Source organism: Plecotus auritus (assembly GCF_963455305.1).
Source record: "Plecotus auritus genome assembly, chromosome: 6".
Taxonomy (NCBI): Eukaryota; Metazoa; Chordata; class Mammalia; order Chiroptera; family Vespertilionidae; genus Plecotus; species Plecotus auritus.
Window position 1 is genome coordinate 72,797,441 of NC_137773.1, and position 20,092 is coordinate 72,817,532.

Below are 20,092 nucleotides of genomic sequence, written 5' to 3' on the forward strand. Positions count from 1 at the left end.
TTTCCACCTGCAAAACGAGAAAGGCTTTGCTCCCCAGGAGAGCTACTACCTTCCGAAGGCTACAATAAACAAGATTTTCTGGCTGGTGAACAAACTGGTTCGTGACTAGATCATTCTGTGGCCGACCCCTGTTCCCGCCTTTTGGGTGACCTACCTGAGAAGGGGCACTGCAGGAGAGCCCGGACAGCTCGCTGATCCGCGCGGCGGCCGTAGGGTTGCTGGAGCTGATGAGGACAGGGGGGCTGATCTCCATGGAGTGGCGGTTCTGGGACGCCTGGGAGGATTTGTTGGCCATGGTGAGGGACGTGAAGGAGTGCCGCTTTTTGGTGTTTTTCTTGGTGTCGGAGTGCTTTGAGGCAGTGCTGCCCTGAGCTGCTGCTGAGGTGCCTTCTCCAGCATCAGCTCCTGGCCCAGGAGGCTTATCCCATTCTATCAGCTGCTTAGCGGCTGAGTTAAACTGCAAACCAACAAATTAGTACGAGTTAGGCAATTCTCAAGGACTCACTGACATTTATTTTCAACATGCTTTTTTAAAATCCTCACCCAAGGATACATTTATTGATTTGAGAGAGAGAGAGGAAGGGAGGGAGGGAGGGAGGGAGGGAGGGAGGGAGGGAGGGGGAGAGAGAGAGAGAGAGAGAGAGAGAGAGAGAGAGAGAGAGAGAGAGAGAGAGAGAGAAATACTGATATGAGAAACATCAATTGGTCGCTTCTCATACGTGTCCCAACCGGAAATCAAACCTGAAACCTAGGTATGTGCCCTGACCTGGAATTAAACCCAAAGTCTTTTGGTGTACAGGATGATGCTCCAACCAGCTGAGCCACCAGGCCAGGGTTATTTTCAACTAAAATTTAACACCACCACTTTAAAGTTTGCATATGCAAGTGGGTATATATTTTCTCCATGTGAAATACTTTTTCTCTCAAAACTGGGGTGCTAAATCAAGAGGAAACGGTTCAATGCAAGACTGACAAGGTTAAGAAACATTTTTTCCAAGAATCTTCAGAATTTTTAAAATTGCCATTAACAGATAAGGATTTATTTTAGTTCACTGATGAAATTTAGAGAAGAGCAATTAGAAAGGGTAAGTTTGTCCAACTGATGACTCTATTGCCCAGCAATGGCTGGGGGTTTGCTGGAAGCACAACTGAACATCCAAAGGAGCAACTTTTGGGCTTGGTGAAAATGAGCAAGACAACGAAGAACGAAACCCGAGATGTTAACTCATCTACTTCCATATAAATTTGGGGGAGCCTAACAAAATGGTTGGTAAAAACTCTTGATACATATTTTTTCACATCATCCTGTCAGTTATTAAGTTTTAAATCGTAAGAGGGTAAGACATGAGATTCACATCCTGTTGGCGAGCTACCTCGCTGTATTTGACAAGTTGCCTGTGTGTGAATGAAGTAACGGCCCAACGGGTGGAAAGCTGTGCACGGGGCTGATAACACCGGCAAGAAAGGAGAGAACCTAAGGGTTTTGTTTTCCCTGAGGTAAAATACGTTCCGGGAAAGCTCCAGTGAAAACAAGCTGCATATAACTTACCCAGATAATAGAATAATGGGAAAACATCGAGTGTAATTTAACTCTCATGAAACACAGAGATAAAAAATAAACTTTTTAAAGGTCATTTAGGTAATAGGAAAAGCAACAGAGCTTTTTCCACCTCCGCACTGCCTGCTCAGCACTTCACAAATACCTTTAGATTAACTAACATCACCAAATGCTATTTTTCACCCACCTAACTGGTTAGGACCATGTCTTTTCATCCTGTTGATGCGAATGTCCTACGAGCCGAATGGGAATCCTGCCGGTCAGCATTTAATTAACAGTGAACTTGCTCTGGCACCAGTGGCTGCTCACAAAGCTGTCTGTATTAACTGCAGCTCAATACGCCGTGCTCCTATAGATGATTGCAAATTGATGAACAGTTTGTCCCTGGGTTCCCCCAAGGCTCGAATTCACTGGGCCTGTCTGATCTATAAGTAGTAGGGCACATCTTTTTCAAACATAAGCAGACCTTTCCTTCAGTCTTCTAGGACTTCTTCCACTGACAGCCTGGAACAGTAGGCAGGAATGCCACAGTACCACCTATCAATGCCTGAGGCACCCATGGCAGGAGAAAGAAACCATGTCTCGTTGTGCTACGTGTTTAGGGATGAAGAAGTGAGGTACGTTTAAAGGGTAGTCTTATAATAGCATTACGATGGCATCTGACCAGGAGATCCAGAATTTACCAATCCCACCTTAGTTTAGCCATCTCACCTTCTGGGTGGTCTCCAAGACAATCAAATACCTCAAGGAAGCAATGTAATGTCTTATTTTTGTGGTGGCAATTGCCCAAACCTCAGTGTGGAGTGCTAATAAACCTCAGCAAACCATGTGGTGGTTGGGTCCTCATTCCTACACAAACTGGGAAGGAGGGGTCTGAAATCAAAGCAGACAGAAGAGCTAATCCATTCCCCTCATCCCAAACGTATCACCCCAAAGAGATGGCCAGTCACCCAGCAATGCCAGAGGACAAGGAGTCAGAGAAAGCCTTCTTCCAGTGTAAGCTCATTTGGTCCCCAAGGCACGAATCCTCAAAAGCATGACCTAATCAGTGTGCTAAAACCCACTGATTAGCTCAGCAGCACTTCTGTTGCACTGAATAGAAATAGGGAAGGGACTGAATCCACTTCCTCCTCACTGAGGCCACAAATATGACTAGAGAAAACTATTACATCTGCTTGGTATCATAGCTGAATTCATTCTGAGTCAAATCATAGGCTCCAATAGCAATGTCTGTATTGAAAAAGTCTGAGATATTACCAGAGTCTAGTTATGGTCATACCTAGCCAAGTGCCCATTGTAGTTCATATTGTGCTAATATTTCAGGTTTCCATATGCTATGCTCTCATAAAAACATCCGAGAATTAATTATTATTCCCTATATTTCCTACTGCTTTTCTCAATAGAAAAAAAACGTGCGCCATGTGCCTTTTTCTATATCATATACTTTCCATTACAACAACTACACTTTGAGCACCTGCTATTGCCAGATAATGTGCTAGGTGCTGGAGATCTACAGATGTAGAGGAATGGTCCCTGACCTTAAGGAATTTATAAACAGACATATAAATAGAACACAAATGCACTCCATAATTTCCTATGTCTGGCTTCTTTCACTCAACAACATGCTCCCTCCCCTCCCCCCCTTCCCTGGCCCAGGTTTATCCATACTGCTCCATGAATCAGTCATTCTTTTTAACTGCTGTGTAATATTTCATTGTGTGGATATACCATAGTTTATCCACCCTACTGCTGATTTATATTTGGGTTCCCCTTCCCTCCCCTCCTTTCTTCTCTCCTTCCCTCTTCTTTCTTCTCCCCCCCTCCCCTTCCCATTCCCCTCCCTTCCTTCCTTCCTTCCTTCCTTCCTTCCTTCCTTCCTTCCTTCCTTCCTTCCTTCCTTCCTTCCTATAGATTTTGGTTATTAACAGCAATGCTCCATGAATCATCTTGGACATGTCTTTTTGGTGGATACTTGAGTATATGTTCAGATGTGGAATGGCTGGGCCATAGGGTTGGCATGTTTAGAAAAACACAGTCTATGTGCACAAACATGTGTACGCAGGTGGATACACAGTGTGATGCAACTAGCAAACTGCAGGCAGAAGACCACAGTTCTATTCCCAGCACAGCCATTAACTTTGTGACTGCTCTTGATGGCAGCTTCCTCATCTATGAACTAAGGAAGTTGGAGCCAGTGATCTTTTGTCTCTTTTCACTCCCCACACGGATAATGATCTTACTTTAAACAGCGATCATTTTTCCATTTCATCCCTCTAAATTTCTATTCCTCTAAATAGCCTAGTATAGTTTTCCTGCATTTCATTATCACACATGGATGTTAACATTTGTTAGCAGAATGTTGTCGTATTTTGAAATTACTTTAGATTTCTTCTAAAGCAGCAGAGGTTAGTATTAAGGACAGTATTTGCTGCCTTACAAGTCACAAAGAAAATCATAAAGTGAGGTCTATTTGGTAGAGGCATTAAGTAAATCAGGCGGAAACTTAAAGAGGCTTTTGTTGTAAGTGTGACTTAAACTGGAGTAACAACAGGAAAGCAAGGACCTCACAGCTTTTAATAGGATTTTGTTGAAGTTCATTTGTGAATGTTTGAGCTCAGTAGCATAGCCTTCCCATGACATTTATCTAGCCGTGACCTTTAGTTTAGGAGTGCACTCATCACCTGCAGAATAAATGTATACACTAACATACCTTCTTCCAAACACTTGGTAAGGAATATCTGATAAGACTTAGGTTGGATACAAGGTAAAATTCAGCACACAGGTGCAAAAAGCATGGTCTAGCTGGATTTGTTGATCTTAGAACTTGGCAAACCTTAAAATTTAGAAAGAATTCATCTTTGAGATAATCAAAAGTATACATGAACATGAAAAAGAAAATACTGACAAAATAATGACAACCACAGGCAGCCTAAGAAATACCAAAATAATTTTTGTGTATGTGGCTGTCCTCTTTGCTAAAGAGAATATGGCCTTTTTAACAATTGGGACTTAAATTTTTTAAAAAGGGAACAAAAAATTTAATGCGAACTAACTTGAATATTGACTATTTTATATAATGCTTTAGAGATGAATCAGACTCTAGTTTTTGAACACTAGAGAATACAAATACACTAGAGTTCCCGGAACCTAACAGTTTTTCAATAAAAGGCAAATAAGGATTTGAAAAAACATATTATAAATGTAATATATTATAAATGTAATATATTTCCTATACGGATACTGTTAAATTATCCATCTACTCCACTAATCTTAACAGAGCAGCACATACTATCCTCGCCTCTAACAGTATCTCATGAGCACCTTTGCACATTAACAGACACAGGATGACAGTCTGCTGTCCCACAGTGCACACATGTCATCGTGTAATACAGCCTGGCAAGTCTGGGCAAGCAGATCTTCAGGGAAAACTTCTAAATTAAGATACCATAATGAAAAAAGATTGATAAATTTGGCTTATAATATAAAAATGTATGTATAGCCAACATACATTTTTATTTGAAATTGTTAGATCAAAGTGTAGACTTAGGACATTTTTTTGAAGGATACTGTCATACTGAACTCCAAAAAAGGTCAATTTTCATCACCCCCCATAGTGTATGAAAAGGCCCATTTCCTATATTGTTAACAGTATTAAGTGTTATCATTAATTTTAAAACGTCTATTAGTTGGAGAGGCAAGAAAACTGTTTTCATTTGTATTTCTCCATTTATTAATGAGATTAAGTGTCTATTTTTTTCCTAGGATTTGCTTATTCTCATACTTTATCCATATTTCTATTAGATTATTGATATTTTCTTATACATTTATATGTGTTCTTTAGGTATTATATAAATCATTCTCTAACATAATATGAATGCATGTATATATTTATATGTGTACTAGAGGCCCAGTGCATGAATTCGTGCAGAGGTAGGGTTTGGCCAGCTAGCCCTGATGGGGGTTGATTGGGGCCAGCCCGGCATGGGGGAAGGGCCATGGGCAGTTGGCCGGCTGGCCCTGACCCCAATTGGGGTGGGGTGGGGTGGGCTGATCAGAGGCCGGGCTGGCCGGGGAGGGGCTGCAGGAGGTTGGCCAGCCACAGTGGGCGTCATAGCGATTGGTCGTTCCAGTCATTCCACTCATTCCAACGTTCCGGACACTGGCTTTTTATATATATAAATATATCCACCAAAGTGAAAATATTGTTTCAATTTGTTTTTTAATTTGATATATGTTGGCTATACATACATTTTTATATCATGAGCCAAATTTATCAATCTTTTTCCATTATGGCATCTCAATTTAAAATCATGCTTTAAAAATCTTATTCCATAATTATTTTTAAAAAGAAAACACGTTTTTTTCTAGTATTTTCCTTTTTTCTTTTGCTTTCTTTTTACATCTCAATATTTGACCCTGTGAAGCATTGGTTTTGTGTAAAGAACCAGGTGGGGCTAGCACTTTGCTTTCCCACAAGGCTCAGTAGCGGTGCCATCACCACTTAGCTAACGGTCCATCTCCCCCAAATTCCACCTTCATAAAGCCATGATTAAATGTTGTAGCCTAAAGTTATATGCTTGAATTTTATATAATGTTATTAACCAATGTTACCGCAATAAATTTCATTTAAAAAAGAAAAGAGAGCCTGGCCAGCGTGGCTCAGTGGTTGAGCGTCAACCTGTGAACCAGGAGGTCACAGTTTCGATTCCCGGTCAGGACACATAACCAGGTTGTGGTCTCAATCCCCAGTGGGGGGCATGCAGCCAATCAATGATTCTCTCTCATCATTGATGTTTCTATCTCTCCTCTCCTTTCCTCTCTGAAATCAATAAAAATATATTTTAAAAAAAGAAAAGAGAGAAGTGGGGCTCTTCAGCATTCTGCCGCATGGCCAGGTCCAGCGTGCCCTCCCCAGAAGCAGACACTGTGAAGAACTGTGGGACAGAAATCCATGCACTGACCTCCTCCTAAAAGACATGAGAATACTTGGCCTCACATTACAATCCTTTGCAAAATGGGTTTGTTTTTTTTTCAAAATGGCAATGGGGAATTTGTATTTCCTTTAGTCGAGTATTCTTCCCCACAATTTAGGAAACAAGGTTTTTGTTTGGGGATGACCTAAGTACAAAAGCAAGCTCAGTCTTCATGTATAATACAAGACTCCCCCCACAGAAGAGGAATAATTAGACAGACTGATGGGATTACTCAGGAGTCTTTTCAAATTGATGCCAAAGCCTCCCTCAGGTAGCAACTCCATTACGCCTCTGTAAACACTTGTTGAATGAATAAAAATGTTGGTGTCTTAACACTAACAAGGGGAGAAAGGGCTGCCTGCCTCCCAGACCAGCCCTGTCCAGTTGAAGTATAATATGAGTCACATGCATAGTTTTAAGTTTTTTAATAGCCACGTTTTTAAAAGACAAAAAGAAACAGGTAAAATGAATTTTCATAATATGTTTTATTTAACCCAGCATATCCAGATATTACCACTTCACCATGTAATCATTATTCAGACGGTTACATTCTCTCTCTCTCTCTCTCTCTCTCTCTCTCTCTCTCTCTTTTTGTATCGAGTGTTTGCAATCCAATGTGCACTGTACCCTTAGATCACATCTCAATCTGGACCAGCCACGTTTCAAGGGCTTGATAGCCCTACATATTGGACAGCGCAGCTCGATACCTCAGGAGTTCGAGGCAGGAGTGGAGCTGTACCCAAGGTGGCCGGATACAGAAGGTCACTAAGCACAATGACCGGCTGAACACTACGTGTGGACAAAAAGGGGCCACATGCTAAACCTGACAAGCTCAGGGAGGCCTCCATGGAAGGCCCTACAAACCCAAGAGACCGAAAATAACCACCTAGGATGAAAATTCCTAACTAAAAGCAGGGCATGGTGGGTAGTCACAACCTAGGCCTGTAGCTTCCTTGAACAAAGGTCAAGCTTTACCCTAAGTGAGTCTGTCTATTGTCTTTTTGCATTTACAGTAACACACCCTTGGAGTGTCAGAGCAATCCCCTTTTTCTGGACCCCTCAGGGTGCAACTTCACACTAGGGCAGGAGAACACAGTCCCTCATTATGATGCTGTTCCCTGAGAACCACCTCCATAGCGCTGTAAATGTTAATTATTAACTATCCTGTACCCACCAATGGAAAAGAAGTACGTGTCTCCCCGTTTTACTCTTTACTCTTTAACCAGTCCCAGAGACTTCCCTGCTTTGCTTTCTCCTACTCCCTAATCTACCACCAGTGAAGTTCATGCAACCCTCCTACATCTCCTCCTTTGATTCTGATGTATAAAATAAGCTGCAAAACTGCCTTTCTCCAGAGCACTTTCTCAATCCATTGAAATTTTGCTTCCCTGCAACTGTCAGTTTGGCTCAAATAAACGCGTGAAGATTTTCTACAGATTTAGGCCTTTCTTACATCAACAAAAGGATGACTGAAACGTCTCCCCTGACTTCCCAGGGCCCACATTTCTGAAGCCTCCTGAGCCCTGAAGCAGCCCACTAGCAACGACAGCGAGGGTCACCCCTTTCGCAGCAGGGCCATGAGGAGCACAGACCCACAATATACCCCCCCATAGGACATCCTGCCCAGGGAAAGGATTTTCAAAGTAACCTTCTCCCTGCGCTACTAGGTAAGGGAGAGGAAACATCGCCTCGGTTGGCCCTGGGCTGTGAAAAAATAAATAAATAAACCAGAATGTGTTTTTCTCCCCCCACGTTTCTGACTTTGAAATGTAAAGGACGATGGAAGGGTGCGCTTCATGGACAGCCTAAAAAGAACTTTAGCTTAGAGAGCTGAATACAGAACTGCCATAGAAAAACCACAGGAAAAGCTTGGAACTCGAAAGGTCTAGATTGGAGTCAGGTCTCTGCCCTCACTGGCTGAGGAATCGTGGGCAAACCATTTAAATTCGGTGGCTTCAGTTTCCGCAGCTGTACACAATGGGGGAGGTAGGATCGGTTCTGCATACTCCAGGCAGAAGTGAGAACAGGTTAGAGGGCTAGGTGAATGGAAGCTATTCTCACTACTCACTGGGGGGCGCCAGCCAGCCCTTCATTTGCTCTGTTTCCTTGGGTAAGTCACATGATCTCGTGTGTGTCTTGCATTCATCATATGTAACATGACGTTGGACTTAATGATCTGTCAAGGTTTATGCCTATGTAAAATACAAATAACTCTTCTCAACCCCAAACAAAATTATTCTGAATCAAACCCAATGGAGCCTTTCACTCATTCAAATGTTGAGTGACTACTGTAAGCTCGCCATAGTAATAGGTGCGGGGGAGGGGGAAACAGAGAAACAGGCCCCTCAGAAAAAGAGGACCCAGGAAACAGCACTATGGATTTCTAGCATTAAGGGAAGGAGGTACAAATTGGCGTGTCAGCAGAGCGTGAGCAGGGGAGGTCAATGACTGAAGAAGGCAAGATAGAGACCAACAGGGAGTGGTGGACACGGACACCAGGGTGAACTCAGGGGTGTCTGCCCTCTCTCAGGGGGCAGCTGCTTGCCAGTATCCATATGCATGTGACTCATATTGTACTTCAACTGGACAGCTGCTTGCCAGTATCCATTGGTTTTTGTTTGTTTTTAAAGGAAAGGTGGGAATTTAGGCCTATGTAAAATCTGATTTTTTCTATCTTTACAACTAATTAAAACAAAACCACTCTGCAAGCCAAACATAAAAGTCATGTGGCGTCATACTAGTTAGTGTTCTCTGACTTAGGGAGAAAAATGTAGGTCAGAAAGCAGGGACAGTAGGAAAAGCAAAAGGCACAGAATTCTCAGGCTACGGAAAGACTTTGCAAAGTTTCCCAGACCAACCATCCAACCAATGCCCCAGAAATAAAAAAGGCAGAGTTTGACAGAGACTAAGAATGGTGGTCACAATGGTTTAATTTTGGAAGGAAGGAGGGAGGGAGGGAGGGAGGGAGGGAGGGAGGGAGGGAGGGAAAGAAAGAGGTAGATGTCACTGGAGGATGAAAGAACAAAAGAAGAGCTAAAAAAAGGCATTGAGGTGGCAAGCAGGAGGGCAATTTCAGGAACTCGAGGGGCCAAAGGCTTAATTGCAGGGAGTAAGAAAGCAGAGGCAGTGAGCGGGTATAAGTGATTCTTGTGAAGATTTTGGCAGAGAAAGGAAGGAAAGAGGTAGTTTCATAACTGGAGGGGAATGCAATCGAAGAATATTATATATATGATGTGACCAAGTTGCTGCTGATGAAAGACGCAGGAGGAAGGAGGGGGCAACTGCAAAGGAAAAGAAACACTTCATCCACCCAGATGAGAGGGAGGCTGTGAACAGTGAATATGCAGAAAAGATGTCAAGAAAGAGGAAAGCTCTCCCTGAAAGATGAGGTTAAAGAGGCAGTAATACTTAGTCATACTCAATAAATAAGTAATGTTACTTCTGAAGCAACAGATAGATCTACAATCTAATTATATTGCGGAGGAGACAGACTGATGAATAATTTAAAAATCTGACTCAGTTCAGCTCAATGCTCACTGGATCTGACAACACACCAGCTTCTGTGTATGCTTTTTCCTGTTTGGTATTTGTTCATCTAATGCACACCATAAATAAGAAGTGTCTATAAACCAAAAAGGTACATTCCATGGACACAATTTATTGTCAGGGACCTCATTACCAGGTGTAGGAATACTACAGAAGAAATATACATATATCCCAGGAGGTTAAGAATATGGAATCATCCTTAAATTCTAAGTAACACTTTGCCAATGTAAAATGACCCACTGACAGAAATTCCATAGTGATGTGTAAATGGTTAACAAATCAGTGAATGAATCATCCCCCAGCACTGATACCTAAAGAGAGAGTGTGTGTGTGTGTGTGTGTGTGTGTGTATGTGTGTGTGTGCGCGTGCACACATGCGAGATGTAAAGAACATGGGAGGAAGGGGATCACCAAGAAGGAATTTGGCACAGAAAGAGAATGCTTTGAGTATTGACCATAATGACTTCTGTTTACTTTTGTTTAAAATCTTCCTTCTCAGCATATAGACAAATTTTTGCTCCATACATACAGAAACCTAATAGGTACAACATTGCCACGAACCTCTATAATTGAAGGCAATGTCGTTTTATAACACTTAGGAATGTTTTTCCTGAAACACATTCTATTTCACTACTGAGAAACTTGTTCCCCATCCTATATAATAAAGGGCTAATATGCAAATGGTCGTCATGCCCTTGCGCCCTCGCACCAAGGCTGGGGGGACCTGAGGCCAGGCCGGGGACCTGAGGCTGCGTCTCCCATCCCAGCACCGAGGCTAGGGGACCAGAGGTCAGGACGGGGGACCTGAGGCCGCGTCCCCCGCCCCGGCACCAAGGGACCTGAGGCTGCACCCCCTGCCCTGCGGGGCTTGACGGGGGTGGGGCCGGCTGGGTCTGGATCTCGCGCGATTACAAGGCACGCAGGTGGGCGGGAACTTGATTCTGGGTCCCGCAATGTGCCCTAGACTCTGACAGGAGGGAGATTTTCAAATACATTTTATTAATTTTCTTTCATCTCTGACACTTCTATTATAGAGAAAGGGCAAATAGTAATATTATAATATTTCCTCTAATTAATTCCCTTTTAATGTGCACGAATTTCGTGTACCGGGCCACTAGTTGGTTTAATAATCAAGACATTTGGTCTGTTCATGTTATTATATGTCACATGTGCACACAAGAGTGTAGAACAGCACAGGACTGCCATTCTGTCTTCTTCACAGGATACAGACATGGTTGAACACTTGGTTAATTCAAGTGAACTGCCGCTGTGTCTTAAAACCTTAGTTACTAACAAAACTGAGGATGTACTAGTATATAGCAACAAATAACATTTTAAAATAAATAATAAAATTTAAAATACCTTAAAATATTAAGGTTTTAAATTAGTGATTTTCCTCTTTTAAAAAAGCCTCAGATATTTGAAATTGTTGAGTAATGAATCATTTGTGAACCTTTTTTTTTTTTTTTTTTTTTGGTGTCCCTGGGTGTGCATGAACCAAAATAAACCTTTTATGCGTTAGAACTTGAAAATCTTCATTATTCTTGATGAAAAATCAAAATGTGCTCCACACTTCTTAAGGAATCTTTATAAAAATAGTGATCCTGTACCAACATTCGAAAGACTAAGATGCATGTGCTCTGAGGCTAGTGCAGGAGCTCAGGGCAATGATGGACAGACACCATGATTCACTTCTCAATTACTGGGCGTGTACTCCCAAACAAGTCACTTAACTTGTTTAAACAATGGGGTGAAGGGGGGAGAGTAACCATATTATGGTTTAGCTACTAGAATGCTTATTACACGGTCATAACAACTGATGGTTAGGAGTACTATAATACTGTATAGAAAGGCAAGATCATGTGTGTCGTATCATTAAAGCACAAGGAAAAAGAATGAAAGCATAGTTCAGAAAATTATATGTGATGGGACTAAAGGTTATTTACTTTCCAACTTTTCTGGAATGTGGTTATATTACAGAAATAAATGACTTAAAATATTTTTATGTGAGATTCGGCTTTCAAGGAACACAGGAAAACATCAAATCATCTCCACACAGAGCTATACCCTTGGCATGTGCCACGTGTGTACGAATGGTACAAACGGAGCACTCGGTGGGGGCGTGCAGCCAGGGGCCCGTTCTGTTCTGTTTATGCATAGAAGAATTAGGGAGGAAAGGCTTCTTAAGGAATAAGAGTCTTGACTGGAAGCTGGAGAAAAAGTTGAGCTTTCCACAGATACAGGTACAAAGAAATACCCCAGATGAGCTGTAAGGCAGCAGTTCCAAGGTATCTGTTTTCCACGAATGATCAGAAGACCAACTTAGCTGGGGCTCTTGGCATGTGTAGGGGAAAATGGCCAGGCTAAAGAATTTGAGGACTCCTCGGGGAGTCCTCGAGGACATTAGACACCATTTGGTCATTATCCTCGGCCTCTGATTAAGGCTCTACAGGAGACCTGCATTTTTATGTTCTCTAAAAACTACCCAGAGGACCGGAAACAGTCCATTCATGTGGGGAGAACTCAATAAACATGAATTGGTCTTTAGAATCTCAGCTCCCTGAAGTTTTCCTAATGGAAAGCAAAAGGAAACTCTGAGTTAGTAAGAGGCTGCTGAAGAACAGCTAGAGCATAAACTGCCCTAAATAAAGTTCCTCACCTAATTTAAAGGACTCCTTTCCAGACGGAGCCTAGTCCGGTTGCCTCTAGCTATATAGACTAAGCAGTTGTTCTTGGAGTCCAGAGACCTGCCTGTGCCCTTAGAAATTCAGGAGCCAGTGCTCATTTTCCTTCTGCTGCTGTGGCAGAATGGAAGGCAACAATTACTTGTATCAAGCTGGTAACATTCAGAAGACATGAAAACCTGCACCATGGGACAGAGCCCACAGCACTAAAAAAATAAAGTACAAATGCTGCTCCAAAGTATTCAGTGAATCAGAATGAAAGACGAACATCTGGTGCTAAGCAACGGAATAAATCTCCCTTACTGAGTTCTTAACAATATCTGTAACTTTCACTTATAAAAACTAATTTACTTCAGAATTGAAGGAGAAAGTTAGAGTGACAAGCAACACAGTAATTCTGCCTTTCCAACAATTTCTCTAAATTGCTTTTATAAAAATTAATTTGCCTCAGAAACGAAGGGGGGATCTGGATGCTGAGTCATATAGTAATTCTGTCTTTCCAACTCCTCCCCCCACCAAATCTGTTAATAAGAATGATTTCAATCAATTGAACATTCACTATTTTTTTTAATGTAACTCTATGTTTAACCTTTTAAAGAACTGCCAAATTATCTTCCAAAGTGACTGCACTATTTCACAGTTCCACCAGCAATGGATGAGGTGAACATGTAACTTCTTAATTTTAAAGGAAAAAATAATACATTCAAAATACAAATGACAGAATCTTTTTATATTGTTCCGTTAATTCTGATCATGAAATCAAAGACTGATTTGGGTCTTCTGCTCTCATTATTTTCTAGAGCAAAGGCTTTTACATTAAGAAATAAAGATAACCTTGGCAACTTCACACTATGTGCCCAAACCTCCATTCTTCTTCCTTGGAACACAGACGGTATTTCCCAGTTCCCTGACTCCTTAGGAGAGGAAGTTGCAGTCTGACCCTTAAGGCCCCCACACAGGATTTTCCATTAAGACAGATGACACGCATTCTATTCCTCGCCATAGGAAGGTCCTCTGAGATTTGCTTTTGGGTTGGTTCCCTAAGTTGAAACCAACAAATAATACCTCCAACTGTACACATTAAATATGTGCAGTTTATTCTATGTCATTTGTAACTCAATAACAGTATTTTTTTTTTAAATGAGGCTCCCTGACAATAAGGAATAACCAAAGGAATAATCTCAAGCAGGTGGCAATTCATCTCAGAAAGTATTAGGGAATCTTCTGTATCTATAATAATAAGAGCGTAATATGCCAATTAGACCAGACGTCCTTCCGGACGAAGCTGGGGCTACGAGGGAAGCCTGGGTCCCAGGTGCCTGCCGGCGGCCAGAGGGAAGCCTGGGTCCCGGGTGCCAGAGGAAAGCTGGTGCCAGCAGGAAAGGAAGGTCTACTCTTGCACGAATTTCGTGCATTGGGCCTCTAGTATAAGAGATAAAAGATAGAGGCTCCATGATCTAATCTCCAGAGTATCCAAAATAATTCACCATTATCTTAGTCTGGAAAAATTCTAAATTTGGTGTAACCAAAGACTCACCCAGCTTCATTTTAAAAAGATCTCAGTAAGGTTACACAAGACACCCCTTCCAAATATAGCAGGAAGATAAACCAATGATAAAATATATGCTTAGATGGTAATGCCAAAAAAATATATAAAAGTTGACAACATCTAAAAACCAGTTCATTTTTGGTTTTGGTCCAAAAGGTTCTTAGGTTGCTCATTCACTCATTCAACCAATATTTTCTGAGAGACTACTAAGGGCAGGTGCTGTACCAGAACCTCAAGAGACCAAGGTAAACCAGAAAGACAAGATGCTGCCTCGGGACTTCACATGCTAATTGCAGCCTGGAATATTGGGAGACAATAACCACATTAACAAATAACTTAAAAGAGTTAAAGAGAATAAAAAGTGCTATGAAGGAGTAACACTAACACTGATGATAACTATAGTTATCACAGACTCAGCTTGTACCAGGTGCCAGGGACTGTGTATAAGTATCATTGGAATTAGCTCACTCTAAGAAGGGGTTCTATTATTTTACAAATGAGGAGACCCCGGCTCAAAGTCCCTCAGACAATCAGTGGCAGAGCCAAGACTTGAATCTCAGCCACCTGGGCTCAGAGTCCAAGTTTTTTCCCCCATGATCATACCACCTTGTGTGTGAAGTACAGTAAATGGAAGAGGAAGAATTACTTTAGATAAGGTGGTGAGGGGAAGCCTGTCAGAAGTGACAGTTGAGCAGAGATCTAAAGAACAAGACAGGGTGCCCTTCTTTCTGGCAGTAACTAAAGACGAAGAGTACTTGACTATTAGGCCACGCCTACTTTATGCCTTATGCACATAAGGAATGCTTATTTTTATATTACATCTACAGCAGAGGAGCAAGTTGCTAATGTTTTTAAAACTGGGTAAGTGGTATTTTAAACAAATGACTAGGAATCAAAGTAAAATGATAAATTTAATGAAAATGTATGTTCGTCATAAGCCTACAATACACAATGGTGTTTGAAAAACCATCCTAAACCGATGTTTAGCACTTACTTCGTTCAAACCTTCTGCTTGCTAAGAATCATGTCATCCTTGCCCAAATGACGGCTAAACTTGCATGAGTCAGCTCCGAATTAATGAGGGTGCTAAAATCTTTCCATTCTATTTGGTAGAACACTGGTATTTTTGAAAAAAGAAAGAAGCAAGATACTTTTTTTTTTTTTAACTGTAGTCAGTTCTTGACAAATATACTTTTTTATACATATCCTGTCAGAGTGTCTGCAAGCATTCCCTGGGCTTCCCCAAGGAAGTCTTACTCCTCACCATTTCCAACCTGTTCAAATCTAGGAAACTCCAGTCTAAACAGACTGGAATCCACAACCTCTGGGACTTCAGTGGAGAGGGGTCTGAGGCAAGCATTCCCAGGAGGGAAGAGAGGATGTGATAACAGCAAGAGAACACTATCTTAAGAATTTAAACAAAGGCTCCCAGAGACAGAATGCAAAGCCATTTATACAGCCATTCTTGCCCCTACCCCAGGGGTGGGCAAACTTTTTGACTCGAGGGCCACAATGGGTTCTTAAACTGGGGCCACAATGGGTTCTTAAACTGGACCGGAGGGCAGGAACAAAAGCATGGATGGAGTGTTTGTGTGAACTAATATAAATTCAAAGTAAAGGAGCAGAGGGGAGAACAAGAGAACCAGATAGAACAGCCGGATCCGGCCCGCATCCGCCCGCGGGCCGTAGTTTGCCCAAGGCTGCTACCCAATGCCCCCAACCAAGTTTCTCTTCAAGAATTCTGTATTTTAATAACAGGCCATCTGTTTGCAACTCACGCTATCATTACCACCATTTTATTACCTACCCTAACACAGGTAGAGACCACAGTCCACAGTTACAGAAAGTTGAGGGAGAAGAGAAAAGACAATTGAAGATAAGAAGGGAGGGGCCAACTAGTCCAGGAGGGTTTCCCACTAGCTCAGTCCTCCCACCCAATTCTCTCTTTACCTATCTCTAATGCTCAGCTCCTTTCAAATTTCCGCACCCCTTAATCCCACAGCTGAACTCTGACCCCAGAGAATCTACTCCAGGTCCAGAATCCCACTCCCAGGCCCATCCTGTTTAGTTTCTGACACATGCAAGTTCCTTGGGCCTTCCCATTACCAAAGCCAATGGAGGAATTGGGGTGGTGGGGGAGGGTCCCAGCTTCTGCTGGCAAGCCTGTAGCAAATGAAGACATTCCTCCGGAAACTTGGAATTCAATTCTGAACTCATTTCCCTCATTATACATGGTGGTGAGTCTTTTATTTGATCATGACTGCACTCTGGCATACTCTGAGTCACAGTCTGAGCTGAGCTTCAAACCACTGTGCGTAAGACATAGCAGTGCCAGACCCTTTGAGATATATTATTTCATTTGATCTTCTCAAAACATCTGGTTGGGGAGGGGGGGTCAGTTTTTGGCAGCACAGTGAAAAAAGCAAAAGTAATATTGATGGAGACTTAAATATATGTTTACAAGATCTAAAGAAAATAATTCACAAATGAATTTTTCTAACACAGCCTGTTTTTATACTGGGGATGGTCTGGGCCCTGAAGTGGTTTATAGAGCAAAAGAAAAAGCATTATTCAGAAAAAAAGCCCCAAGTTTGATTCCTAGAGTTGGCTTTGCTCTGAGACTGCCTCGTAAGACCGTCTCAACTTTACTCAAATGGTTGAATTTCAATAGGTTGCTATTGAAATGTTCTCCCCTGTATTACCAAAACGGCTAAGCCAGGTGTCACTCATCCCCACATGCTTCCCTCCCCACCAGAAACTTCCATCTGATGGCCTGACATCAAAGAAATAGCCAGAGTCTCTGAGAGATGGATGATTTATTTACCTGGTCTCAACTGGAAAAATTCTGGTTCAAATGAGGAAAATGCTCATTTGAAAGAAAAGAGGCAGGAGAAAAGAATGAAAATCCTTTCCTCTCGGGCAGCAGTTTCTCTTTCCAACTTAAGACAGAGTAAAGAATCCAGTGACTCGAGTGACTCCGGACTTCCCCTGGGTGGATCTTTGAGCAATTCTACACCCGTCCAATAACAAAAGCATAGCAATCCTTTTTCCTGCATCACACACCAAGTACTGGCATGCAATATTGATAATACCTAACAAGTAAAGACGGGCTTTCATTGCGAAGCTTGTGCTTACCCATGCTCCGCGGTGTAACTATTCGAATTCTTGGAAATTGTGGTCATTTTCCATGACCCAGAATCAGAATATATAAATAATATAAAGGAAGGAATGACTGAGAGTTAAGACTTGTTTTTGGTGTTTACTTTCAAAGGAGGAAAAAAATATTTCAATAAATAAGACTATCTGAAGGGTATGGATCAAGTTCAAGGCTCATAGATGGTCTGAATTACTTTTCCAACTGATTTTTCATGGGAACTTTGGCAATATCACACTCTCTGGGGGGGGAGGGGGGACCGAGTGTCATTTTAGCTTTGAGAATTATGCCAAAACAAATGCCTCCGATAAAAAGATGGGAAAATAAGTGATAGTGGTTTTTCTTTTTATATGCTTTGATGTCTTAAATAACAGAATCGCATTCAGTTCCCTAAACAATCAGTGCTCTTACTTTTTGGCTTTTGCACATGCTGGTCTGCCTGTATGAATGTTCTTCCTGCCATAAAAAGTCATCTTTTCCATTTCTCTTGGTTAACCCCCTTTTATCCATCACACAGATACCCACTAAGAACTCACTCTTCCAGAAGCCTTCTGTGACCTCAGCTAACTTTGTATCGTTGTTTGGGCTGTGTTTCATTCTTTGAGACTGCCTTCAACTTTGTTTTCAGCAAAAAATTATTTCGCCTAAAGGACATGAAAGTGTATGTTGTGTAATGAAGGCTTATTGTAAATTGCAACTTGGTGGTTCATTTTTAATCCGTGTTATTCCTTAAAATAATGCAACCATTTTATTTTAGACATATTCTCTAAAAAGACTTCACTTCATCAGGTTGGCCATAACCTTTCTGAATAAAGCTGATTAAAAAGGGGGACGAAGGGAAAAGCTGCTCCTGGGATAGAAGAGAAATTCATTCATTCACTTGAAGTTTATCAGAGGCCTATTCTGAAAATCACTATTCTCATTCTGATGATGTGGAAGATAATAAAAGTAAACAAATAACCAGATACGTTCGTCTTCCACCTTACTCAGGAACTTTATCAACCCTCTGAACCCAAAGCTGGCGAGTGGGATAGAACACCTGGAAACAGCACAGGAAGCATACAGTGAGGTTTCACAAGACACAGGGATGCTTTCAGCAAGGGTACAAAGTGAAGGGTTTCAAATATTTCAGTCTCATAATCTTCCGTTATTGTAGTGCAGGAGGGAGGAATTCCTCCTAATGCATCCAGTGATCTGGAAAGGGCATTCCCAGTGCTCTGTGTTGTGAGGACATTATTATTATTATTATTATTAATTATTATTATTATTTTAATCCTCACCCAAGGATATTTCTATTGATCTTAGAGAGGACGGGAGAAAGAGAGAAACATCAATCAGTTACCTCCGGTACTGACCCCTACTGGGGATCAAACCCACAACTTAGGTATGTGCCTGACCAGGAATTGAACCTAAAACCTTTTGGTGTACAGGATGATACTCCTACAAACTGAGCTACCCTGCCAGGACGAGGACATTATTTTTTTAAAAGACTAGGTTTTTGTCTCCCCCAACCAAAGTTTTACTGATATATAATTGGCATACAACACTGTATTTTTAAAGGTATGCAACACAACAATTTAATATATGTCTATATTGCAAAATGATTATTAGGACTTCTTAATACTCCAATGACTTGATTACGATTTATTTGCTTTTTATAAAATATATATATTTTTATTGATTTCACAGAGGAAGGGAGAGGGAAAAGGAGAAAGAAACATCAATGATGAGAGAGAATCATGGATCGGCTGCCTCCTGCACGCCCCACACTGGGGATGGAGCCCACAATCTGGGCATATGCCCTGACTGGGAAGCGAACCGTGACCTCTTGGTTCATAGGTCGATGCCACGCCAGCCAGGCTGAGCTAAATACGAACACGATATACGTGTCTACAGATGAACTTACCTCGACATATGAAATTGGAAATATTCCTATTTTGTCTGCCAGCATTCCTTCAGCCCAGTTTTCATCCACTCTGCGGATCACAGTCAGAACATCATCCTAAAGAAACAATAAACATTAGTCTACCTGACCCCATCAAGCTTGTCACTTTATCTTTTCAATAGCGGGACTAAAGTTTTAAGAATACATGAATAAAAACCCTGTGACATGCCTCTAGTACATGAATCCAATGTTTTGATGAGCTAAATGGTAACTTTCAGTCAACCTGGTGCCCTTTCAGAAAGTTGTGAAACTAGGAGCCCCTGCTAACCAGGCGTTGGTTGCTCACTTTGTTTAGATCCACAGATTGCAACCTCTAGTGCTACCCAGCCTCCTGAACCCGTTTTAGATGGATCCTCAGGCTCTTGTCACTTTCTCTCTGATAATACACCAAATGCCCATTTAAATGCATATCCCACTGTTTTTCTTTACATAAAACACAATATCCTACTTAAAATTCCAAAGCACACAGGGATTATCAATTTCAGTTGATATATTCCTATGTGCTTTCCAGCAAAGAAATTTACATAGAAAATAAGGAAGTAATGCTGTTTCATTTTGTAATTCATAATTCAGTGAATTAAAACCCCTGGTGGCGCACATACCCCGTATAGCAACCTAGAATTAAATTTAGGCTCTAAATATGAAAATGATACCACACAGAGCATCAACCAAAATTACCTTTC

General features: G+C 41.5%; 1 protein-coding gene across 2 annotated transcripts in view; it reads right to left on the reverse strand.

The window, feature by feature from the left end:
* The window catches only part of SH3RF1 (SH3 domain containing ring finger 1), a 180,789-nt gene that overhangs the window by 41,892 nt on the left and 118,805 nt on the right, over positions 1–20,092 (reverse strand). For both annotated transcript variants that reach the window (XM_080677041.1, XM_080677042.1), the window contains exons 4-5: positions 19,371–19,466; positions 155–457 (exon numbers count right to left, since the gene is read on the reverse strand). In XM_080677041.1, the coding sequence (XP_080533167.1) occupies positions 155–457; positions 19,371–19,466 (399 nt within the window). The remainder of the gene's footprint in view (positions 1–154; positions 458–19,370; positions 19,467–20,092) is intronic.